This window comes from Phalacrocorax carbo, chromosome 3, assembly GCF_963921805.1.
Source record: "Phalacrocorax carbo chromosome 3, bPhaCar2.1, whole genome shotgun sequence".
NCBI lineage: Eukaryota > Metazoa > Chordata > Aves > Suliformes > Phalacrocoracidae > Phalacrocorax > Phalacrocorax carbo.
In genome coordinates, this window is record NC_087515.1 from 99119457 (window position 1) to 99146929 (window position 27473).

The following is a 27473-nucleotide window of genomic DNA, read 5'->3' on the forward strand; positions in this document are numbered from 1 at the left end:
ATCTCTGTATTTTCTGCCTTCTTCTTTGATGCCTACAAAATTTAAATCAAACTTACAGATTACTTTTGAAGTTTCCACATGAAGGTTATAGTAAGACTAGACCTAGAGTAGGCTTCAGCTTCAGTTTAAGAGAGTGTATGTCTACATGTAGAAGTTCTGCACACGAGCCAGATGTCTGCCTTCTCGTTATATTTCCTGGAGATCTAATTAATGGAAGCAATGAAGCCTAGGGAGTTTGCTATTTTGTATCAGCCTGTATTTGTTCAGATAGATTTAATTACCTTTCTGATAGATTAATCCCACTTCCTATTTTAATTCTTTGGTGGGCCACCAATGACTTATGAAACTTATTTTGGGGTGGGATTAATTGATTCACTTTACTTAGCTTCACATTACTTTAGACTTCTAACGTCAAGTAAACAAGTCTTCAAGGTTTCATATATCATCAACAAGTAAACATTTTCAGAGGGGAATTAAGACCACGTGTATTAGATGTCTGTTAGTGGTGGGAACACTTTATTCAGGAGTGTTTCTCTTCTATCGACTATATAAGAAACCTAGAAAAATAACTTAGATGAACCACATTGGTTTGTTTTTTACCTAGCAAGGAAAAAAATTTCTAACTTTTCCTCCAGCCTTACCTTTTAAAAAGAATCTCATTTAAGTTTGATTCTACAATCCTTCACTAATCTTTGTTTAGAGAGGGTACCAAAAGAGAAGTATTGAATATGATTTAGTCCAGTTTTAGGTAACATTAAGGAAAGATATTAGCCATATGTATATCAATTTAAAGATAAGTACCAAAAAGATCTACAGAATTTTAAAAAATAACCAATGGAAAGATAGAAACTTAATATTTATTGCCTAAAGAATGAAAATGAAATTACTCTAAAGAAATGTTATTAATACATAGAGGAAATGGACTTTAAACCTATTGCCATTGAGAAAGAAACCCCAGACACTAGTAACTATCAACTTCTCTTTTCACTTCCATTTCACCAACTGTATGACCTTTTTTCAGGCTAATCTTGGGTTATCATTTATTGATATGTCAACCAAAATTATGGATTTGTTAATAAAGTAATGTTTCACTACATTGTCATTCAGCCAGCAACTCAGCCCTACACAGCCGCTCACTCACTCCCCACCAGCAGGATGGGGGAAGAGAATCACAAGGTTAAACTCATGGGTTGAGATAAGAACAGTTTAATAATTAAAATAAAGCAATAACAACAACAACATAATGAAAAGAAAAACAACAAGAGACAGTTAAAACCTGGGGACGGGGGAATGAACAACCAAAACAAACAGCACATGACACAGCTATTCACCACCCACTGACCTAACACTACCACTCCCCAAGCCACAGCCACCTCCCCTACCTGCCAACTGCCTCGGTTAATGTACTGGTCATGGCGTCACACGGTATGGCATGAACATCCCATTGGCCAGTCGGGGTCAGCTGCCCCGGCTGTGGCCCCGCCCCTCCCAGCCTCCTGCCCACGTGGCAGAGCACGGGAAGCTGGAAAGGTCCCTGACTACCACAGGCGCTACTTAGTGACACTGAGCCGCTGCTTAACAGCAACTAAAGCATCAATGTGCCATCGGCACTACACCAGCTACAGTGAAGAGAATTAACTCTATCCCAGCCAAAACCAGCACACACTACAATGCTTCCAGGCTTTTGAGAAAGTAGTAGGGTCTCTACTTTACAACATAATCATGAAACAAAAGTCTGTCAGGCTATAGTAAATGTCAATAAATATATGCAATTAATACAGTTTAACCTTACTAAACATTGAGTTATGCCTGAGTTCAGGTGGAACTGACTTCATTGTTCAGGGACATCTTACTATACAGTCAACAGTCTTTCCTTTATGGGAACTAATTTTAAGAGATTCTTTATATGGTAATAGATTTATTTTTTTACTTCCTTCTATTTTTAAGTAATAAGTTATGCCTTCACTCTTGCTCCATAGTATTTTTCCTTTATACTTGTTTATTATTTAATTTATGTCTGGGAAGGGAGAGAGGGAAGGACAATAGAGTGGCAACTTTGGCATGTTTACTTGACTCTGAATTAAATAATATCTGCAACCAGAAAGTCTATTGCAGTTTCATATCTAATTGTTCTTAATTGTGTTTATAAATTATAAACACCACAGCTGAAGCCTTTGCATTAACATTTAAATCATATTTTGAGTGGACTTATCTTAGGGAAAAGAAAGTATGACATGATGTAACATTCTCAGCTGTAAAAAGTAGAAATTTTATTTTAAAAGTAATAAAAACCTTTTATTTTGGTTTCATACTCTTTAATGAAACTTTGGAGAAACTTAATTTATACACACAAATGCAATTTTAAACTACATTTCTTATTTGTCTTTGTATGTAAAATACATTTTGGACTGTCATGGTTTAGCCCCAGTCAGCAACCAAGCACCACGCAGCTGCTCACTCACTCTCCCCTGGTGGGACAAGGGAGAAAATCAGAAGAGTAAAAGTGAAACAACTCATGGGCTGAGATAAAGACAGTTCAATAGGTAAAGCAAAAACTGCGCGTGGAAGCAAAGCAAAACAAGGAATTCATTTACTCCTTCCCATGGGCAGGCAGGGGTTCAGCCATCTCCAGGAAAGCAGGGCTCCATCACACGTAGCAGTTACTTGGGAAGACAAACACCATCACTCCAAATGTCCCCCCTTCCTTCTTCTTCCCCAGCTTTATATACTGAGCATGACGTCATATGGTATGGAATATCCCTTGGGTCAGTTGGGGTGATCTGTCCTGGCTGTGTCCCCTCCCAGCTTCTTGTGCACCCGGCAGAGCACGGGCAGCTGAAATAGTCCTTGACCAGTGTAACTGCTACTTAGCAAGAGCCAAAACATCTCCACATTATCACCACTGTTTCCAGCAAAATTCCAAAACATAGTCTCATACTAGCTACTACAAAGGAATTTAACTTTATCCCAGCTGAAACCAGGGCATGGACTTAGAAAAATATCCATGTGTTTGGTTTAAACTTTCAAAGGAAAGAATAAAAAGGTCATAAAATATAGTTATTTGTTGAATAGATGTCATGACTTCTGTAGTTTCAATTTTCTTCTACAGTTAGGTCCTTATTTTCATTTTCCTTTTTCTCTTTTCTGAAAGTGGATAAAAACCTGTGTATCTACAACGGTACATGTAAGTACCATGGCTTATGACATTGAAAGGAAACAATCCATGTCGTCGATTTCGCAGATTTTCCACAGTAGACTAATTGTCCTTGAAGAAGACTCCTCTAATTAATTACTATCTTTCATTGTGTGTAGAGCAATCATATTGGCAGGAAATGACTGAGCGTGTTAGACACTTCATTTCGTTGGTAGAAAATTCCTTTAATTAAAATAATCTTACTGCTGCTAAACTGAGCTTCATCCAAGCCAACTTACCAACAAGAATTTAAAGTACTACTTCAGTTACATACTTGTTCCTCATCTTCAAACTTTCCTTTTAAAACACTCATTAAGATAATTCACAGATTTATCTACAATTTATTTTTTCTCTTTCCATCAGTTTTATTGGGTTGAGACAGGGCTACTAATTTCTACTGGTACATGGGAAATAAATATATACAGATTTGGATGAACCTTATGCTATTGAATTACGTAAGTGGTTTGAAACAGTCTGTAGAAAGAATCTCTGGTGCCATGATAGCTAGCGTCCCAGAGAAAAAGGTATGGGATATAAATGTTGCTATATCTTTCACAATCTAGTTAAGACAACATTTATAGTATCAAACAAAACAATTACATGGCCTAATTTAAACACTTCTATCTTGTCAAATCCACATTTCAAAATTCTTTTGTTCTCCAGAATACAGTGGTGTCGTGGCTTAACCCTGGTGGGCAGCTAAACACCACACAGCCGATCGCTCACTTTCCCCCAGGGGGATAGGGGAGAGAATTGGAAGGGTAGAAGTAACTTTTGAAAGTTTAGTAAAAACAGTTTAATAGGTAAAGCAAAAGCTGTGTGCACAAGCAAAGCAAAATAATAAATTCATTCACTAGTTCTTATTTGTAGGCAGGTCTTCAGCCACCTCCAGAATATTTGGGGAAGGTCTCTATTTCATGTTTAAGTACAGTGGAAGACTTCTAAGAATCAAAACTCAAACAGATAAAAAGAACAAAAACATTTCTTCCACAGCTCTATTCCCTGTACTAAAGGTAAAGAAATTTTCATAGCATCATGGGAGGCCCCTATATCACAAGAGTGTCACTTGAATTACACAGCAGTCTATGTCTTAGCAACACATGCTGTCATTTTAAGCTTTGTTCATTGCATTTTATGTGTTATTATCGTTGTCACCTTTGAAAGAGAAATTGTTAGTGCACACAGATTCCAAACATCAATGACCATGGACTGAAATAATAGAATAAAAGAAGTCACCTCCTAAGTATTACTAAAGGAATTCGCTCAGAATACTTATCTTCATTAAATGAAAAAAAAAGGAGCAGCTTGCTGTTTTGCAGAGGATTCAATTTACTGTTAAAGAATTTTCAGTGATAACTTACGGAAAGCAAAAATAACAACCAAAATAATGAAATCTCTAACACTCTTCAACAGATGTCTAGAAATGTTTCCTGATGTTTAAAATGCCTTTTAGAATAGGGTGCGGCTGAATAGCATTAGTTTAGGCAAAAGGCAAATGGTTTTAGCTTGGTACAGGTCCTTACAAAGATCTCTTACCTACGAAGGTACTAAGCTGAATTACATGAAAACACATCAGTTCCACTCCACCTGGAATGTTCCACTGTACTAATTGAGATAAAAGGGTAGAAGTATGCAGTCCAAAAATAAAAATGACACATTAAACCATGTTGGCATAACATTTAATTTGAAGAAGATAAACTCTAGAACACTGAGCAAGGGCTAATGACTGATGGACCATACTTGTGGGAACTCCAGGCAGACTGTGACCTACAGCAGTTTAAGTCAACAATTTTTCTCAGGTCTTGATTTCCACTAGGAACAGTAAGGCTACTGAACTTTTTATGCTGGAAATACTTCTTTTTCTTTGGCATAGAGCAATTGCATGAAAAGCTAAAAGGCTGTGAAAATGTTCTACCTGATATTTCAAAGAGAAATATAATATCAGTATTTAAGTTCTGGCTGCTTTTACAATGGAACAAAATGTTCCCAGTGTATGGGGATATTTATGAATATGTTCATATTTTTCAGTATTTCAGTTTCCATTTTAACTCACTGTACAGTGAATATATTTGGCCTATATGAATAAGAATGAATTTTGAAAGAATTCTTGTCCAAGAAGAATATAGAAGAATAACTATATATTATGTGGTTAACTCAAAGATGCTATAGTTTGTTAAGAAGCATATATAGTATCTATGCCTATGGAGTTCTTAGTAAATAATTGAGTAAAGTTCTCGACTGAAAGAAGTGTTTAAAAATGTAACCTTAAAGTTAGCATATGAAATACCCTAGCTGGCTATATCTGCTCATGAAGTCCAAAAATTACTTTCAACCACCGTCAAGCTTTTTATTTTTTTAAGCAAAGTACAAAACCCTTGACCTTTTACCTTCTGGGACTATTAGACCAGCACTCAAACCAGAGTGGTGCTCTATATCACTGACTGAATATTTAAACAGTAGCAAAGTTTCAGAGACATAGTGAGAGTATTTCCTAACCACAATGTGTTCATGTAAAAGTCTGACCTCAAAGTCAGGTGCATGCAAAGCAAACTACTCGCTCTACCACTTTATTGTCCTTCTTTCCAATTCCTACTAGCCTTCCACAGCTCATTTTATTAAGGCATACAACTCCCAGATTTACTCTCAGGGAGTTCCCAGAACTCTGCTGATTTGCTCTAGCTTGTCTGTCTCTTCTGGCTTTACATCTATTGATGTCTATCCTTTCCTTGTTTACTTATTCAGAGCAAAGCCTAAAAGGAATCTAAGATCTTTTCTTTGTGGATAGTTTCTTAAGTATCTCACAGAGAACTGCAGTGCATTATTCATTCTCATTACTGAACATATAAATCTGTGGTAAGTGACAAGGGAAACGAGGAATCTGCAGCTTCCTTTAAGCATCCAGAGAGGCAGCTGGAGAAATAGTGTATATTTAAATAGCTTAAAAAACCTTAAAAAATCATCAAATCATCAATAAGAAACAGGAGGGAAGTATGCCTTTTATGTAAATTCAGTCAAAAAGCCTTCATAACAAGTTGTTTGAAGTGGTATAAAAAGTTGATTATCTATAATAGCCATAGAGACATTTTTTCCGCTTCTCAGCTGAGCCTGTGTTGATTAACTCCACCAAGTACAGCATTTCAGAGCTTACCTAGGTGCAAAAGTTGTCAAAAGCACTATAAAATCACCTATCACAACAATGGGTTTAAAACGTTATAAGGTGTGTAGTGTAGATGTAAATATAGCATGTTTAAAAATAGAAAATGCATTGGAGAAATGAACTCTATCATGTAGACTGACTGACTGTTCTCCTTACACAGATGATCTTTGTAACTCTATTTTATTTCTTGAAAACGTCTTAGTCTTACACTTTTTAGTTCCTGAAGTCTTTCTGTATAGTGGAAGCATTCAAGTTGGGGTTTAGTGTTTCTGAAGAAATAATAACAGAATCTGTGTAGAAAACATGACTAAGCAAAGCTGTTACCCATTTTACCATGTTCAAGTAAACCAGTCCACCACAGTATTCTTATACCAACCTGAACATCAACTTTCTTCTTTAAAATACAGATAACCACACTTAACCATGTATTGCTTACTTTTCCTCAATGTACCACGTCATTGGCTGACATAGTCTACTGCATCTCCACTGAAGCTAGAATTATGCTAACATATGAACTAAATTTTGAAGGCTTTCTTATGCAATTTCTCAAGCTTGGTGTTCAGTATTTGTTCCTTCTTAAAAAAAAACAAACAACTAAAGAACCATTCTGTTGAAATACTATATAGAATACTACAATGTGACAGACTGAAGGCATAGTTTAATCTGTTATTGATGTCTGTTATCGATGTATATTTTTCCTGTGACATAAGCAGTCTTCATAGGCATTGTAAGACCTATCCACTTTCTTTTTAACCTCTATTGCATTGAAACTTATATTCAGCAACAACTTTGGTCTTCACTCTGGGACTCTCTCTGTAGCTCAGGTTTACTTTTTCTTTTTCTGAAATATACTTGCTTCCATTTCTATTTCCCAAGACATATCCCAATTTTAAATTATGTTCCTTTAAAATGTTTAACCTCTTTAGATCTGTTTGCATTATAACTTTCTCCTCAGTATTTGGTACCAATTTAGTATAAACTCTGTGGTTAAAGTTTTGTTTAATCTACTTTCTAGATCATTAATAATGTTAACAACAACGTTAAATAACATTAGAACTAACATCAATCTTTGTGGTAAATTTGGGCTCCCATCCCAGTACCCTGACATTCAACTTTACCCCAGCTTTATAACCCACCTCATCCTGTTCTCAATCCAGGATTCTTGTATCAAAATAATTGGGGTCAATTTGCCAAGAAATTGTTATAAAACTTAAACCCACCACCTTTCTGGAACTCCAGGTGTGATATTCATGCCTCTTACTGCAAAGTATTTTTCCTCTTGGCCAGTACAAATCAGGAAATAGAGTGCTTTAGGAGTGAAAAGTTTGGCTGTGCGACTAAGCCTGGCAGGTTTGGTACCCACAATAGCCTGCTGTTGGACGTATCACAGTCGTACTAAGGACACTGGGCAGTATCTTGATTCTATACATTCTTCAGGCAACCCCAGGCAGCATTGAATCAGGAGGTGTTCATTACTGGATTGTATGATCTCTGGCACCTTACAAAGAATCTGTACAGTGCTGCACAAGGAAGTGTAGCCAAATATTTCACTATAGCTTCAGTTCAGTAAAATGTTATTTCTAAAAAAGTGTAAACTTTATTTTACCTGGCTTGATGAAGAAAGTATAACATATAGAGATAAATAAATAGAACACAGATTCTTTTGTATGAGAGCAGAATCTGTAAGGGTGATACTGAGTCCAGAAGTAGACTAGAGCACAGAAGTTAAGGGGAGTCTGACAGATAGTATATGAGAGTAAAAAGAAAAGCGTAAGAATGTCTGGCATACTGTGAAATCAACAGCAAATTCTGTTATCATCTGGCACAGTTAGTCTGTAATCTTATGACATTCCTCTGAGTAAGGGAGTACCATTATCCTTTTCTCATAGAGGGGGGATTGATATGCAGAGAGATTAAAATGCTCATTAGCTTTGCCTAATTTTAGGCAGCCCCAGCTGCAGATTGGGAATGTCTAATGAAGCCAGCGACTAACCTTACTTGTATCCTAACATTTAAAAAAAAAATCTATTCAAAAGATCTTTGACAGATAGGCCTATTTTTGATCTCCATTGCAAGAAAGTTAGATGCAAGTTCCAGTTTGATGGGGTCTTAAATGGAAAATATAGAAGATCCTTCTGAGAACATAGCATATTTTCATTATATTTTACCCCAACTTTTATGTCAAGGTGTGGAGTAAGTGCACTGAAATATGCATATATGAATGTAAATGATCTATCAATATATTTATACTAGAAATCAAACAAACAAAAAATCATAACCACTTCTAACTATTAAAGGTATCAGACTTTCAGATTCCCAAATTAGAGGAAAAATTCTTGCTAAAATGGAAGTTAATCAGCTTATATTATGAACTTATGTGGGATAACTACATACGTGATTGGAGAGGGGAGTTGTTTTCAATGAGGTATATGCAATTTTAATTTTGTTCTAGCAATAAAAGTCTGAATGTTTGAAAGTTTTAAATTCATCTGGTTAAAAGCTATTTTCCCTTTTAACGTTTCACCTGACCTGTGCTGGAACTGAGTATTATTCAGTCTCTCAAGCATGGTTGAAGTTATTCAAGGAAAATTTTGAAAAGAGGGAGAGAAATGTTTGCAATCACCTGCATTTTAAGGTAAACAAAAATAAGAGCCAAGGCAAATGTTTTCTTGCTCCTCTTAGTTGGATTGTTTCTTTGCTAATGACCTTCATGTAGAGGCTACCAGCCAGCCAAACATATGAAAAGTCTCTTTCTAACAGTTGTCTCTCTCTTGCTCTTTCTGAGCTGTTGACACTCTGGAGGGCAGAGAGGCCCTGCAGAGGGATCTGAACAGACTGGAGAGCTGGGCAATCACCAGCTGTATAAAATTCAGCAAGGGGTTAGTGCTGGATTTTGCACCTGGAGCACAGCAACCCTGTATGTACATATAGACTCGGGAACGAGAGGCTAGAGAGCCGCTCTGCAGAGAGGTCCTGAGGGTTCTGGTCGACAGCAAGTGGAACATGAGCCAAGAGTGTGCCCTGGCAGCCAAGAGGGCCAACTGTGTCCTGGGGTGCATCAAGCCCTGCATTGCAGCCAGCTGAGGGAGGTGATTGTCCTGCTCTGCTCTGCGCTGGTGTGGCCTCACCAGTGCTGTGTCCAGTTTTGGCCACCACAGTACATTAAGGATACAAAGCTACTAGAGAGTGTCCAGAGGAGGGCCATGAAGTTGGTGAATGGTTTAGAGGAGAAACCGTATGAGGAGCAGTTAAAGTCACTTGGTTTGTTCAGCCTGGAGAAGAGGAGACTGAGGGGAGACCCCATCACTGTCTGCAGCTTCCTCACAAGGGGAGGAGGAGGGGCAGGCACTAATCTCTTCTCTCTGGTGACCAATGATAGGACCCAAGGTAATGGCAGGAAGATGTGCCGGGGGGGTTTAGGCTGGATATTAGGAAAAGGTTCTTTACCCAGAGGGTGGTGGAGCACTGGAACAGACTTCCCAGGGAGGCAGTCACAGCGCCAAGCCTGGCAATATTCAAGAAGCACTTGGACAATGCCCTCAGACACAGGTATGAATTTTGGGGTTCTCCTGTGGAGGGACAGAAGTTGGACTTGATGACCTTTGTGGGTCTCTTCCAAATCAAGACATTGTATGATTCTGTTTCCATCCTTAGCAAAGTCAGTCCACTCAACTTTGAGAAAACAGTAATTTCTCATAGCATTTTTACCTACATTTGCAAACACAACATTTTAATGCTTTTTTTAAAAAAACATTAACTTAATTCTTATTAATACCATTGAGAAGTCCTTATTTCAAAAAGTCAAAGTAAGTGGGGAATGTACATTTTTTAAATAGATTTGCCCTATAGGTGATTTGAGGTTACTGAATACATTCTGCTGAAATTCTTATGATGGAATCAAAGAATGGTGGGGGTTGGAAGGGACCTCTGGAGATCATTTCATCCAACCCCCTGCTTCAGCAGGTACACCTAGAGCAGGGGGCACAGGACCGTGTCCATGAGGGGTCTGAGTATTTCCAGAGAAGGAGATTCCACAACCTCCCTGGGCAGCCTGTTCCACTGCTCTGTCACCCTCACTGTAAAGAAGTTTTTCCTCATATGAAGGTGGAACTTCCTGTGTTTCAGCTCATGCCCATTGCCTCTTTTCCTGTCATTGGACACCACTAAAAAAAGTCTAGCCCCATCCTCTTGACACCTCACCTTCAGATATTTATATGTATTGATAAGATCCCCCTTCAGTCTTATCTTCTCCAAGCTGAACAAATCCAGGTCTCTCAGCCTTTCCTCATAAGAGGGATGGTCCAGTCCCCTCATCATCTTTGTAGCTCTCCGCCAGACTCTCTGCAGTAGTTCCCTGTCTGCCTTGAACTGGGAAGCCCAGAAATGGGCACAGTACTCCAGATGTGGCCTCACTAGGGCGGAGTAGAGGAGAAGGAGGATAACCTCCCTCGGCATGCTGACCACACTCCTTTTTACGCAACCCAGGATACCATTGACCTTCTTGGCCACAAGGGCACATTGCTGCCTCATGGTCACTTGCTGTCCACTGGCATTCCCAGGTCCTTCTCAACAGAGCCGCTTTCCAGCAGGTCAACTCCCAATCTGTACTGGTGCATGTGGTTGTTCCTCCCCAGGTGCAGGACCTTGCACTCGTTCTTGTTGAATTCCATCAGGTTCCCCTCGGCCCAGCTCTCCAGCCTGTCCAGATCTCACTGAATGGCAGCACAGCCTTCTGGTGTATCAGCCACTCCTCCCAGCTTGATATCTTCAGCAAACTTGCTGAGGGTGCACTGTGTCCCTTCATCCAGGTCATGGAATAATATATTGAACAGGCCAGGACCCAGTACAGACCCCTGGGGAACACCACTACTTACGGGCCTCCATCCAGACTCCAGACCCTCTGAGCTCCGCCATTCACCCAGCTCTCAATCCACCTCACTGTCCCCTTACCTAACCCACACTTCCTCAGCTTGTCTATGAGGGTGTTATGGAAGACAGTGCCAGAAGCCTTGCTGAAGTCGAGGTACACAACAACCTTTGCTCTCCCTTCATCTACCCAGCCAGTCATACCATCATAGATGTCTATCAAGTTGGTCAAGCATGGTCTCCCCTTGGTGAATCCATGTTGACTACTTCTCATAACCTTCTTGTCCTCTACATGCCTGGAGATGACCTCCAGGATGAACTGCTCCATCATCTTTCAAGGGATGGAGGTGAGGCTGACTGGCCTACAGTTTCATGGGTCCTCCTTCTTGCCCTTTTTGAAGACTGGAGTGACATTGAAACATTTTAAAAGATTGGAGTGACATTGATTATGAAAACTCTAATGTAAGTGCAAAAATATTCTTTTGAGATATTTATGGTTAGAAAAACTTATGAAGCAGAGACAATTTTGGCAAAAGGGGAAAATGTGAAAAACTGCACAACTAAATAAAGAAAATATTATTCTATTTAATTGAAAATGTGTATAATTTTCCACCACCTGTGATGTTTTTTCTTGGTATCATAGGAGAGCTCATACAAACCACTTATTATTTTAAAAATCTGAAGTTTTTATTAAGTACCCTACTATACTGTCTGTTTTTATAGCCAGGGTAGAGGAAGAATGATGGCATCCAGAGCAGGTATCTGGCTGAGGAAGAGACCCAGTTAGGAGAGTTACATGTTTGAGATAGCTGCTGGTACAGCTGTGAGCACACTGCCTTCTTGCAATACTCAATTCTTTGCCACTTTTGTCAACACTAAAATTAATCCAATAAGTGCCCATACAGAAATATCAGTGCTCTACTAGTTGCATTCTCACCGTTTGGCTTGTGTAGGTGGAGCACCTTCATGTCCCTTGGAGAGTTTCTGTGGGATGGTTAGGTGGTCTGTGGGATCCAGAGGGTAGTGGAACCTGCAGTGTTGTTTTGTCCAGGCTGGGTAACGTTCTCATTCTGGAAGGTTCACTCTTTCTGTGAGTGGTTGTTCTGTGTTTCTTCATATTTCACATATGATGAATGACTAATTCCCTTCAGATAAGGAAGAGTTTAAAAGAGAGTGAAAGGGGATAAAAGTAGGGGAAATTTCTCTGTTCCAAGCATGAACAATATTTTGCATATTTTCTAGTATCCTGTTGGGTTTTGTGCATGAACAAGATTTTTTAGCAAGATATACAAAGGGCACTTTGACTGATAACAAAGCAAAAAGGAAACAACCCCCCAAAAGAGAATAAGAGACTGTTTGAAAGACAGGTCTACAAAAGGCTTTGCGAAGGACTGAATCTTTAAGGCTAGATTTCCAGCTAAATCCTGGAGGCTGCTAAGAGAAAGGACAGATAATCTATTAGATGGTCAAAAGTCAAATTGTATGTTCAAGAATAATGAGTTCATTTAGGAGCCAAGGTTAATAAAGTATATCTCAAACAAATTTAAAGACATTCTGGAACAAGTAGTTCAGCTAAAGACTGTGCGCTAAAACAACAGCTAGAGAGGAACTTTCAGGAAGGATTATTCCTAAGAGGCCTTGAATGATTCATTTCATTCTAAACCAGTAGAAGGTGAAAGTTTAACTGCATATTTAACATTTGAGAATATGTGCCCATGTTTATAATTCATGCAGCTGTAGACAACGGGGCTAAGTCATAAGCTGAATGTGACCAGTGGAAGTTTTTCTGATCTTTTCAAAAAGCTTTAAATCCAGCTCCATGTAAATAAAAAAATGCTAGCTGATAAAATTTGAGATAAGCATACTAATGTTCACTTCAACTGAAAAATGTTTCTATTAAAATTTGGATCCACTTAGTCTATGAAGCTGGGACTTCATAGTCTATTAGACTATGAAGCTGGGACAGTATTTAGTTAATGTACGTGTTTCACTTTGGCTGCTTTCACTAACTGGGACACGTTCAAAAGCTTACACTGGTTTTGTAAGAGGAGAAATAGCTGTCTAGAACACTGGTCCTCTGTGTGGTGTAAATGTGCTTAATATCTTTCACCTAATCAGATTCAGTAAATTATGAGTTCCAGTCTCAGAACTGTTATCTCCAAACCCAGCAAATCCTTGTTTTTCAGGAGCTAATGGGAACTATTACCTTTAGATCTTAATTAGAAAAACTGTGTCATTAGGAAATTATTAACATAACTTTTTTTTTTAATTTACCTTCTATAATCCCTTCCTGACAGAATAATAACGCTCCTTCACAGAGGGTTGTGAAACACTACCCTAAAATGGAGATACAAGGAATTTTGGAAGTAAAATAAGTGAGAAATTAAGACTGCAAATTTTTACAAAAATAATAATCACAAATTATTTTCCAAATACCACTGTAGATAGATAGAACCCAACAGCCATTTCAGATGGCTGTATCATTCATTATTTTTGTAATTAAATTTTGGGATAGACATAGTGATAAATAATGAATTAATTCAGTATGTTGTATCTTTAGCAATCTAAAAGTTAATAATTTACTCTAAACAGGTTGCCTAGATTCCATCTATAGTCAGTGGAGATTATCCTGTTGTAAGCATCCTCAACCCACCTTTATCAGAAATCTCTCCACCAGTGGGATGAATTATACGCTGCTGTTTTTCAGGTTTAGCTGTAGAGAGAGTCAAGACAACTTTCTTTTCTTATGAGTATACAATTATATTTTATTCTAAGAGGACTGAAAAACTACCTATATTGATCCTAAATAAATCTTCATTTTAGTATTTATGATAGCTAATTTATTAAAGACAGACTTTTTTCATATAGCCTATAATAGAATTTTCAAATTATAATGTTAAAATGAAGTCATTTAAACTTGACTGTTCAACTGTCTGGGTTACAGTCAGGCAAAAGCTTTTAACACCTACATGTGTGAATTGTCAGATCAGTTCTTTATTTCTGCTTTTAAAAATTCTTTTCTCATTAACTGAAACTACTTTACTTTGAGAAGCACGAGTATTAATTACTATACCTAGATTTCTCTAAGAATATATATACTGCACAGTTCTACACAACTCCACAGAGAAATGATGAAATATTCAGAATCCATTAAAACCTCTGTAAACATCTGTACCAGGCTTGTCACTCTGTGCTTTCTGCTGGTTCTGTGGAAAGCAATGAGAATTTTAAAGTCTCCAATCATCTGAACTGTTCTGGATTTAGAGTTCAGGATGAGACAAATCATACTTCGAAAGTTAAGAGTTTTTCATGGCCTGTAATTGTAATAGCATGGATGTAAAGGGCCACATTTCAGAAGGTGAATCTTAACTGCTCATGCTCTGCCAAATAACTTTTTTTTTTTTAATATTCCTACTAGCTTCTTGGTTTAAATGGTCAAAAATTAATGGGTCTGTGTGTATGTCTACATGTACACACGTGTGCACATACACACTAAATCTAATTGAGTGTTATAAAATATCTACATTCAAAACAGAAAAAATAAAATATACTCTTCAGTTGTAGCCTTCTAAAATAACTTTTGTTTTAGAGGAGAAAAGAAAGAATTATGATTCAGTCCCAGTGCTTGTGCACTGGAAAGTGTTAGGTCACATAATATATATTTTTAAATAAGCTTGTTGCCATATAAAATCGGGAATAGGAAATGCTTAGTGTAGATTATCTTTATGTACTCTTCATTAGCATACTGGTCGTTACATAGTTTCTGCAAAAAAAAAATTTATAATATTAAACTGAGAGCAGAAGTGCAAAAATAACCAAAGCAGATTGAATAAAACTAAAAATATCTCTACAATCTACAAGTTCAGATAAAGTCCTAAGGAATGCAAATTATGATTTTGGAGCTTAAAATGTTTGGGTCAGTTAAAAATGAAACACACTTATTAGCAATGCTGACTTTTCTACACTCTGTAGTATGGAAGGCAACTACAAGTTATATTCTTCATAAGGACGTTCAGGAAGTTATTTGGTAAAATAAGACTTACTAGTAAGTACATCTCTAGCTGATTCTATTATGCTTGAAATCTTGGTTATGGGCAAGGGAGAAGCACACCTTATGTACCCATAAACCCAAGAATTTATTGGTAATGTAACTGAAATGTTAAAAATATAATCATTATAGGGCCAGATCTTATTGCTACAGAAAATGAATAAAAATGCAGTTTAAATTGGGATTTACACAATCTTCAGTTTCTGCCCCTTTTCATGACATTATACTCACCCTTCTCCTTCCTCCTCTGGGTCTTAAGGTCAGTGGCTTCAAGTGGTGGTGTTAGGGGCAGTGTTACAGAATCTATAGGCCTTCACTGGGAAGAATATGATGTTCATATTGGTGGTTTCTTCTTCATCTCTCTAGGAACCACTTGGGGTCATTTCTATACATCTGCTAAAATGCATTTACACTTTTTCTTCATTGGGCTGCAGTTCTATTTTGTATCTGAATTTATATTTTTTGTTAGCTTTAGAATATGTTAAATACTATTTCTTTGTTCTTTTTGTTACACTTAAGGCCAGTTTTGTCCAGCTCCAGGTCTGCATTCTTTAACTGACCACTAGCAAGTTGTTTATACCCATGGGGTCTCCAATGTCAAACCTATGACCCATCTTTTATCATTCCATGCCTGTGTTCCTCATATTGCATCCTGTGTCTCCACTTCTCAAGGCCTCTGGTATCATACCAGCTCTGCATTTCTTTGCAGCATTGCATTAGAGTTGTAAATCTCATTCTACATGAATAACTACTTGTTACTACCATCTGTGTAAAACTATGGTTATACTATACAAAGATAAACAAAAAAAATATAATTAGAAAAAAAACCCTGCTGTCACAGTTAAGCCAACTAAAATATCACTGCAGGAAAGGCAGATAAAGCCTGATGAGACTCAGTCTTGGTGCCTGGCAAACTCAGTGCAAAGCTTATGGCCTACTGCTGTCGGTGGCAGTTTTGCATTGCAGTACTACAGGGCAAAACCCCTCATGTTTCCTTTCAGAATTTGTCTTGCATCTGCTACCTTTCCTTATTCTAGTCACAAAGTCAATTTAAATGATTGCTCCCATGCCCCTGACAGTTCTTCACCAATGTCATATTTTAGTTGCTTTAGAATTACAAGAACTTAGTTGTTATGGCTTATTTAAACGCACTGCTAAGTTTATAATCAGGTACAGACATAAGTATGTTTATTTGTTTCTTAGCTGGCTGGTACCCACACCAGAAATATGTAGTGACTTTAGTGCATCATGGATTCCAAACATAGAATCATAGAACAGTTTTGTTTGGAAGGGTCCTTTAAAGGTCATCTAGTCCAACCCCCCTGCCGTGACCAGGGACATCTTCAACTAGATCATGTTGCTCAGAGCCCCGTCCAGCCTGACCTTGAATGTTTCCAGGGATGGGGCATCTACCACCTCTCTGGGCAACCTATTCCAGTGTTTCACCACCCTCACTGTAAAAATTTTTTTCCTTATATCCAGTCTATATCTACACTCCTTTAGTTTAAAACCATTAACCCTTGACCTGTCACAGCAGGCCTTGCTAAAGAGATTGCCCTTGTCCTTCCTATAGTCCCCCTTTAAGTACTGAAAGGCTGCAATAAGGTCTCCCCACAGCATTCTCTTCTCCAGGATGAACAACCCCAACTCTCTCAGCCTTTCCTCATAGGCAAGGTACTCCAGCCCTCGGATCCTCTTCACGGCCCTCCTCTAGACCTGCTCCAGCAGTTCCATGTCTTTCTGTGCTGGGGACCCCAGAGCTAGGCACAGCACTCCAGGTGCGATCTCATGAGAGTGGAGTAGAGGGGCAGAATCACCTCCCTCAACCTGCTGGCCACACTTCTTTTGATGCAGCTCAGGACATGATTGGCTTTCTGGGCTGTAAGCGCACATTGTTGGCTCATGTCCAGCTTCTCATCCAGCAGTACCCCCAAGTTCTTCTCCACAGGGCTGCTCTCAATCTCTTCATCCCCCATCCTGTACTGATACTGGGGGTTGCCCCAACCCAGGTGCAGGACCTTGCACTTGGCCTTGTTGAACCTCATGAGGTTGTCACAGGCCCACCTCTCCAGCTTGTCTAGGTCTCTCTGGATGACATCCCATTCTTCTGGTGCATCAACTGCACCACTCAGCTTGGTGTCATCTGCAAATTTGCTGAGGGTGCACTCTATTCTGCTATGTCATTGATGAAGATATTAAACAGTACTGGTCTCAGTACAGACCCCTGAGGACATCAAGCCATTGCCTACTACCCTCTGGATGCGACCATCCAACCGATTCCTTATCCACTGAACAGTCCATCCATCAAATCTAGTCTAGAGAGAACGATGCTCTGGGGGATCATGTCAAAGGCCTTACAGAACTCCAGATAGATGACACCCGTAGCTCTTCCCTCATCCACTGATATAGTCACTAGGTTGGTCAGGCAGGACTTGCCCTTGGTGAAGCTATGCTGGCTGCCTCAAATCATCTCCTGGTCCTCCATGTGCCTTAGCACAGCTTCCAGGAAGATGTGTTCCATGATCTTCCCAGGCACAGAGGTGAGGCTGTCAGGTTGGTACTTTCCTGGGTCCTCCTTTCTACACTTTTTAAAGATGGGCATAATGTTTCTCTTCTTCCAGTCCCCAGAGACTTCAACTGACTGCCATGACTTTTCAAATATCATGGAGAGTGGCTTGGCAACTACATCAACCAATTCCCTCAGTACTCTGGGATGCATCTCATCGGGTCCCATAGACTTGTGTATGTTCAAGTTCCTCAGGCAGTCATGAACCTGATCTTCCCTTACAGTGGGAGGGGCTTCATCCCCGTCTCCGTCCTATGGTCCATCGACTTCGGAGGAGTAAGAAGAGAGGTTACCAGAGAAGACTGAGGCAAAAAAGTTGTGGTGAACCTAAGCCTTCTCCTCATCTGTTGATACTAGGTCACCATTCTTGTTCATCACGGGGGAACACTTTCTTTGACCTTCTTTTTCTGGCTGACATACCTGTAGAAGCCCTTATTATTCTTTGCATCCCTTGCCAAGTTTAACACCAGCCGCACCTTGGCCCACCTGACCCCATCCCTTTACAAACAGGCAGCGTCCCTGTATTCTTTCCTGGACACCTGTTCCTGTTTCCACTGCCTGTGCAGTTCCCTCTTGCTCTTTAGTTTGGCCAACATGTCTTGGCTCAGCCATGCTGGTCTCTTCCCAGTCATTATTGGATGATCTCCACCCATCAGATCCAAAACGCCATTGGATCTCACCTCCAGAGGAGAAGCAAGTTATACTTTTTCATGTTTAGTATGCTAATGTAGTTAAATGTCTCATCCTATAGTGCACAGAAAGTAGAAGCAGGAACGAGGTGCTTGAGAGGAATATAGAGACATTACCTGAGTGTGCATGGATGGACTTAGAAAACCTAAAACTCAGCTGGAGATGAAACGAGCAAGAATCAGGAAGAACAAGAAAGTTTTCTCTAAGTATATAAGTAGCAAAAGAAAAGACAAGGAAAATAAGGTCCCTCTGCTCAATGGGGCAGTGGGTACAATGCAAAGTAAATTGCTTTATATGCTTCAGTTTTCAGAGGTTTGTGCTCAGCTGCCTTTCAGTTCCTTGAGTCTAGTAGCAGACAGTCTCAGAATGTAGCATTACCCATAGTACAGGAAGATACTGTTGGGAGCACATAAGTATATTAGACACATACAGGTCCATGGGACCAGAAGAGACATATTAAAGGGTGCTGAGGAACCTGGCCAATGCCATCATAAGGTCACTATCATCTTTGAAAAGTCATGGTAAGCTAGAGATATCCTTGACTGGAAAAACTTAAATGCCAAACCTATCTTCAAGAACTGAAGTGTATTGAAGTGCCAGATTCTTCACCTGGGATATGGCAATCCTGTTAATACATTCAGACTGGGGGATGAGAGGCTGCAGAGCAGCCTCATGGGAAGAGATCTGGGGGTTTGGGTTGATGGCAAGTTGAATATGAGTCAACAGTGTGCCCTGGAAGCCAAAAGGGCCAACCGCGTCCTGGGGTACATCAACCACAGCATAGCTAGCCAGTTGAGGGAGGTGATTGTCCCACTCTATGTTGCACTGGTGTGGCCCCACCTCGAGTACTGTGTGCAGCTTGTCCTCAATATAAGAAGGACGTCAAACTATTAGAGTGTGTCTGGAGGAGGGCAACAAAGATGGTGAAAGATCTCAAGGGCAAGACTTACGAGAAGCACCTGAGGTCACTTGTTTTTTCAGCTTGGAGAAGAGAAGGTTGAGGGGTGACCTCATCCCAGACTCCAACTCCCTTAAGAGGGAGAGGTGTTGTTCTCCTCTCTCTGGTGACCAGCAATAATAGAGTTGTCCTCTGGCTACCCAGTCCCCTGAGCTGGAAGACAGGGATGGAGAGGAGAATGAAGCCCCCATAATCCAAGGGGAAATGGTTAGTGACCTGATACACCACTTAGCCACACACAAGGCTACGGGGCCAGATGGGATCCACCCAAGTGTACCAAGGGAGCTGGCATAAGTGCTCACCAATCCACTTTCCATAACTTCCCAGCAGTACTGGCTAAACAGGGAGAGAACAAATGTGACACCCATAGACAAGAAGGGCTGGAAGGAGGATCCAGGGAACTACAGGCCTGTCAGTCTGACCTCAGTGCTGGGGACACTTATCGATCAGATTAACTTGAGTGCCATCATGCAGCACATAGAGGACAAGTGGGTGGTCAGACCCAGTCACCATGGGTTTATGAAAGGGCAGTCCTGCTTGACTGACCTGATCTTCTATAACAAGGTGACCCACTTAGTGGATGAGGGAAAGGCTGTGGATGTTGTCTACACAGAATTTAGTAAAGTCTTTGACACCATTTCCCACACCATTATCCCAGAGAAGCTGGAGGCTCATGGCTTGGACAGGTGTACTTTTCTCTGTGTAAAAAACTGGCTGGATGGCCTGGCCCAAAGACCTCTGGTGAATGGACTAAAATCCAGTTAGTGGCTTGTCACAGGTGTTGTTCCTCAGGGCTCAGTGTTGGGGCCAGTCTTGTTTAATATCTTTATCAATGATCTAGATGAGGGGATTGAGTGCACCCTCAATAAGTTTGCAGACAACACCAAATTCGGTGGGAGTGTTGATCTGCTTGAGGGTAGGAAAGCTCTACAGAGGGATCTGGACAGACTGAATCGATGGGCTGAGATCAACTGTATGAGGTTTAACAAGGGCAAGTGCCAGGTCTTGCACTTTGGTCACAACAACCCCATGCAATGCTACAAGCTTGGGGAGGAGTGGCTGGAAATCTGCCCGGAGGAAAAGGATCTAGGGGTGTTGGTTGAGAGCCGCCTGAACATGAGGCAGCAGTGTCCTCAGGTAGCCAAGAAGGCCAACAGCATCCTGGCTTGTATCAGGAATAGTGTGGCCAGCAGGAGCAGGGAGGTGATCATGCCTGTGTACTCAGCCCTGGTGAGGCCACACCTTGAATATTGTGTTCAGTTTTGCGCCCCTCACTACAAGACAGACATGGAGGTGCTGGAGTGTGTCCAAAGAAGGGCAACAAAGCTGGTGAAGGGTCTAGAGTACAAGCCTTTTGAGGAGTGGCTGAGGCAGCTGGAGTTGTTTAGCCTGGAGAAAAGCAGGCTGAGGGGGGACCTTTTTGCTCTCTACAACTACCTGAAAGGAGGTTGTAGTGAGGTGAGTGTTGGTCTCTCCTCCCAAGTAACAAGCAATAGGACAAGAGTGAACAGCTGTAAGCTGCATCAGGGGAGGTTTTGATTGGATATTAGGAAAAATTTCTTTACCAAAAGAGTTGTAAGCACTGAAACAGACTGCCCAGGGAAGTAGCTGAGTCACCATCCCTGGAGGTACTTAAAAGACTTGTAGACATGGTGCTTAGAGACATGGTTGAGTGGTGGACTTGACAGTGTTAGGTTAACTGTTGGACTTGATAATCTTAAAGCTCTTTTTCAACCTAAACACTTCTATGATTCTATGACATAAGGAAATGAAATGAAGCTGTGTCAAGGGAAGTTCAGATTGGACATTAGGAAAAGGTTCTTCACTGAGAAGGTGGTTGGTCACTTGAACAGGCTCCCCAGGGAAGTGGTCATGACACCAAGCATGTCAGAGTTCAAGGACCATCTGGACAATGCTCTTGGTTATATGATTTAGTTTTAGGTAGTCCTGCGAGGAGCAGGGATTTGGACTTGGTTATCATTATGGGTCCCTTTCAACTTGAGATATTCTATGATTCTATGAATCACAGAATCACAGAATGGTTGAGGTTGGAAATGGTCCTCTGGAGGTCATCTTGTCCAACTTGTCCCTTGCTCAAGCTGGGTCACCTACAGCAGGTTTCCCAGGACCATGTCCAGATAGCTTTAGAATATCTCCAAGGATGTAGACCACTGTCTCTCTGGGTAACCTGTTTGGTACTTGGTCACCCTTGCAGAAAAAAAGTGTTATGTGATGTTCACACGTAACCTCAGTTTGTGCCCGTTTGTGGTCACACTTTATTTCACCGATATCTTGGGCACAGAAACTGTAATTAAACAATGTATCTTTTAAGAACACCTGCTTAGGTAAAAAATGCATAAGGTAATTTTTAAAAATAAACATTACTACAGTAAACTCTTTAATCAAATTATTTTCCCTCCCTCTTCTGTTGTATAATTTCTTTATTTTTTCCTTTGTTCCTGGAACCCTCTGAATTTATTCCTGATAGAAGAATAACATGTTTAATTGCATACAAAAATCTTGTTCGAATTATCTTAGTATTGCATTTCTCAATTATTCAGCCCTCACTCACTATGAAGTGATAATTAGGCATTAAAAGCTAAGTGGATTACTGTGGAGATCTCTCCTGACATCCATTTAACACTTAATCAGATCTTAATACCATAAATTATGCATTTCTCAGCAGTATTCAGATTCTGATAAATCTTATAACAATTTGGAGTTACTAGGTTTTCTTGACCTCATTGTGGCAGGGAAAAGTTGTACAGTTCGCCTCAAGGATACGGACATTACAAGGCTATCAGATTTATAGCAAAATAATTCTTTAAGTGAGTTTGTACTAATATTTATTCATAAGGATTGCTTGGACAAGACCATTCCACCCTCATGAATAAATATTTTTTAAATGGATCCAAAATACATATTGAGTTGAAGTTTATACTCAGTTTTCTTTCCCCCTTGTTTTGCCTTCCAGACCTCATTAAGAAAAAAATTTTTTAAACCCCACATTTCCTAGGAGTAGCAACTTCCTCAAAACATTCAGTTGATTTTGCAATTAAAATATCTATTTATGTTTTTAACATGTTTTTTTGCCAACCAATATTACACAAAGTTACATATAACAACTCTTGTCCTGGCTCATCACATGGCTTTCTAAAAGTATTAATGATGACGGTATCTCCCCAGAGATACAGATACATATAGCTGCCATTAGCGTCAATACAAAGTGAGCAACTGAGAGTCTTGCAAATGTAAGGTCATGTTGTCCATGTAATTTAACGTATTATATTATAATAATGAACAACAAGAAATGTCTAATTTCCTATTTTCTAAATTTTATAGTAATAATATTCTTAAAATTATTTCTAACTCAATAAGCTTTAAAATTTACAGTAAGATATACTCTTGGCTATTGAAAAATTGGTGTATGTTAATACTGGGTTACTTTTAGCTGAGGAGCAAAATAAGTGTTAAAAACCTGTAGAGCATGCTGGTCAACCTCCCTCTAAATATACAAGATTGTACATGTGCTTCAGCACATGTTGGCCCAAGACACGGATTTCTGTCCAACAAATGGCAGCATTAATGCCTTAATAAGTATACTACTGTTTACATTTATAGAATTGCATAAAAAGCAATCTTTAGGTATTAGTTTGACACTCCATTCTAGTATATTGAAAAATGCAGTGTATTTTTCTCAAAGCTTAAGTGTTTTATATTGGGTGTGGATGAAAGTGAATGAAATTGGCAGAAATGCTTCACTGAAACAGATATTTTAATTTCTTACCATATTTTGTACTATTAGTTCATATTCTCCTGATGTGTCTGGCTTTAGTTCAGAAGGAAGGTTGATTAAAAATTTTAAAAAACTTTAATTGTTTGAAGTAAAAATATAATTTTTTTGCCATATGAAGAATTTCCAATAGAAAACTTACTTTTGACACATCTTACAGAACATATTGTCTGATTAAAGAAATGACCCCAATTTCTTGTACACCTCTCCCAAACATTTTTCTCCTGTACAGCTCTTCCATTTTTTTCTGAGGGAAGTAACACTGATTACAAACAAGTTGATGGCAAAACCACCAGTAATCTACTATTATTTTCTTTCTGAAGTTTTCCTCTTTGAAACTTTTCAAAAATCCTCCACCTCCTTCTTGTTTTCTCAATAGTAAATATTGTTTTATTTTTCATTTCTCAATTCATCTTTTCTAAAATTGAAAAAAAATTGAACTCCTGCTGTAGAAATAATAAATTAAAAATTTAAAAAATTATAATAGAAAAATGAACAATAGCACATCAATAACAAGAAAAAAAATCTCAAGAACCTTTACACAGAATTCATTATGTTGTTTTCAGTACCAAAAAGAATAAGGAGAAAACCTTGATGTGTTTTCTTTTTTGTCAAATCTAACAGCTTTTCCAAGACTAAAGGTAAAGCTGACATTTTTAATGACTCTTATCACATTGCCAGAGATATATTTGTCTTCAGTACATTATTTTTTTTAGAACTGTCCAGGTACAAATTCAGTTAATTCTTTCCACTGAGCTAAAAAAGAAGTCTTCAGCTAAATGACCAAGTAATTATTCAATGGAATGATACTAAAGGTTACCCCAAACAAATGTGGACTAGCTTTTTCCTAGCCAAAATGGACCCCAGAGAAGACATAATGAAATATATACATAATGGAATGAGAAGTCTTCAGTAGAGATCAGGGATGACTCATGCAGAAGTAAAAAGTAGAAGAAAACACAAAGGTATTACCTCCATTTCAAATAATTATTTTCAGTTAAAATCCTCCCTTTTTAGCTGTATAACCCCATTTGGAGCCCATTTGAAATTTTTTTTTTTTAATTATGAAAGAGTTTGGTTTGACCTTTTATTTAAGACCCTGAGATTATTTTTTATTATTATTATTTAAATGGAAAGGAGTCCCAGCTTAAAGAACTTACACAAGTTCTTTAAATTCTAACCAATATTCCAGAAAGATTACTTAAAGCAATAGTTATTTTACAATATTATTAATATGGTTCATGGGGTTTTTTGAACAACATGATATTAATTCTTAACCTTTTTAGGATTTTTTTTTCAACCCTAGGAGAATTCTGTGAGGTGCAAATTGATAACTGTGGTTCCAATTCATGTGACAATGGAGGAACATGCACTGACTATGAAGATCATTTTAAGTGCACTTGCCCTACAGGTCAGTCATTGGAAGTTTATTGTATTTTCTAAACAGAACACAGAAAATGTCATCCAAATGTTTAAGGCTAAGAAATAGCAATATAAAAATAGCAATATATCTTAGTGCATGCAATGAACATTTTAATGAAAAATTCCACTTTTTCACTTTGTTTAGGAAATAAAACTGCCAAATTTCTCCAGTAGAGTGGTGTTAACTGCTAACACCCTGAACAGACATAACGTCAATATTCTGAATGAACTGTGATTAAACATTCTCTTTGTGGTGCAGGTTTTGAAGGTGAAAGATGTGAAGTGGATATTGACGCCTGCCTATTCTACAATATAAGCTGTGCCCCAGGAGCACTGTGTATGGATAAATCTCATGGATTTAATTACACATGTTTATCACTATGTATTGGAAACACAGAGGTAGGATAAAGTGATATATGACCGCCAGTGTTTTTGGGAAATCAAACAAGTTATTCTAAGAGCACTGAGCTGACGAAGCCTCATTTCCCATGGGTTTCCTAAACACAGTACTCATTCTTGATATATTCCCATGCTAACCTTCTTCTTTCATGTGTAACAAGCACATCCAAAAGTGTATGATGTGACTAATCCAGCCATTGTCCGACAAACTGTGTAATGTCTGAGCTTTGCCTTTCTTGTTCTTTACTGGTTTACTCACTGATGCATCCTTCTATCCGATACTTGCTGCTCCTAAGTTGTGAAACTTGTAGGAACTTAAGATGAAATATCCTTGAATGTTTAAAAAGTACTAGAGAGAAGACTGATGGTACATCAGTGCACTGAAAGAATGACAAGAGATTCGTTTCCATTAAAAAAAATAAAGGCCATAATCAACCAAACAAAAAAAACCACCTCCAAAAAACTAAAGCAAGACTAACTGCACTGCAATGAGAGGTGAAAATGCAGTTAGAAAAATCAAAATTCTCCTTGCAAGTTACTCTTAACTGCTCACAGAATTTAGTAGTTAATTTTATTAATGTACATTCAAAGTATTCTAGAAATCTTTAAGTTAGATACTGACAATGCTTTGCCCAAAAGAGATTCCATTATATACCCAGATGTTTTTAATAAATCATTCTCACTTCCCTTTAATGACCTTCTCAGTTAAACTATTGGTTTGGGTAGGATTCATTCACATCAGGGTGGACTACAGACCCAGGCCCTTGAATTACTGAGATTTCAATACAGGATAAAGTAATATACTATTGCACTTTTTTATTATGATAATTATTTTGAAAGCTATGTACACAATGCCATATAGCCCTTTCAAACAGCTGCTCAAACATGATAGCAAGTGTTTCAAAGGCTTAATCAATTCTTTTATTGAAATATATTCACCATAAAAAGATACAATGCAGAGCAGGCAATGTGTTTACAAAGAAGCAATCAACATTTATGTCACCTTGAAGACCATTGGTACACACAAATGAATATGAAATGTAGCACTGAAATAGTCGCTGGCTCAAAGGTTTATATTTAAATTGTTCAGCATCTGGTAAATTTTAACATTTTTATGATTTAAAGTGTCATACTGAGTGCAAATTTATTGTACACGGCATAACACCATAATGATGCAATAATCATTATGGCTAGTTAGGATGGGAAGTGATGGTGTGCCAAGGGTGCTGATGGGAGCTACTAAAACATTTTACTGTAATATTTGCCTAAAAGCCCTCAGACATATATAATTTATTCATACAAACACTTGATAGGCCATCATAAATGTCATATTGGAAAAATTTAATAATATATATATGTATCTATACCCACTCACTCTATGAGGCACTTAATTTGGGGATAATGTGAATAATTAGTAGATTTTCTAATGGGAAAGGGAACAGAAGCTAACATAAAGGAGTGATATGTTTGGATTTTACTTATTTTCTTAGCCTATAGATCATTAAAGTAATATAATTTGCTTACTGGAAAAAAATAAAGGCCCTATTCAAATAAATCTGAATACTTTTTGAAGTAGTGTAAGTAATAATTTGAAATTAAAGGTTTATATTATTCAGTAAATTACATAATTAATAATTTAATTCTTCATATATTCTTTGTGGCTGGAAAGTAAGTATATATTTTTGCATTCTTTTGTGTATTTTTCTTTTTTAATGGTACATTAGTTGTGCTGAACTGCTTTATCTCCGTGTATTCGGCACAACGGTCTGAAAAGAATGGTACTATTTTTAATACTTTCTTAATAAACAAAAAGTAAATTTAAGTCATCAAGGCTGTTTTATCTCTATATAAATGTATAATGATACTAATGTGTTGGGTTTTTTTCTTTCCCAGCACAACAGTTAAAACCTTAAGGTTGTTTTTAATATTATTTTAATTCTTAATTATATTAAAATAAAGATTATAAAAAGAAATGTGAACATATTAAAACAGGGGTAATCTTCCTTTACATTTCGAAATCTAATATTAACTTTGTAACCAGGATGAAACCTGCCTGCCCTGTACCTAGAATTATGAAGGACCTCCAAATAAATCAAAATTTTGGCATCTTTAAATTAATGACTTCCAACAAGATTAACTTTAGTCACTTTGTATTATCTTTTTTTCTACCATTCAGTTAGGAAGACATCAGAAGAAATTAAAAAAAATACCCTTGTTCCATTTGAATATAAGATGTATGCTACAAACCCCAATATTTTTATTAAGAGGAATTCACAGATAATTGATAAGAGCAATGGTAATAACAAACAACTGTAGCGCAAAATACTAGGTGTAGATCATAGAACCATAGAATCACAGAACAAACCATGTTGGAAGGGACC

General features: G+C 38.3%; 1 protein-coding gene across 1 annotated transcript in view; it reads left to right on the plus strand.

Annotated features, from left to right (window-relative positions):
- The window catches only part of EYS (eyes shut homolog), an 888772-nt gene that overhangs the window by 33938 nt on the left and 827361 nt on the right, over positions 1-27473 (plus strand). Inside the window, exons 3-4 of the mRNA XM_064448569.1 lie at positions 24578-24682; positions 24953-25092. Of these exons, the coding sequence (XP_064304639.1) occupies positions 24578-24682; positions 24953-25092 (245 nt within the window). The remainder of the gene's footprint in view (positions 1-24577; positions 24683-24952; positions 25093-27473) is intronic.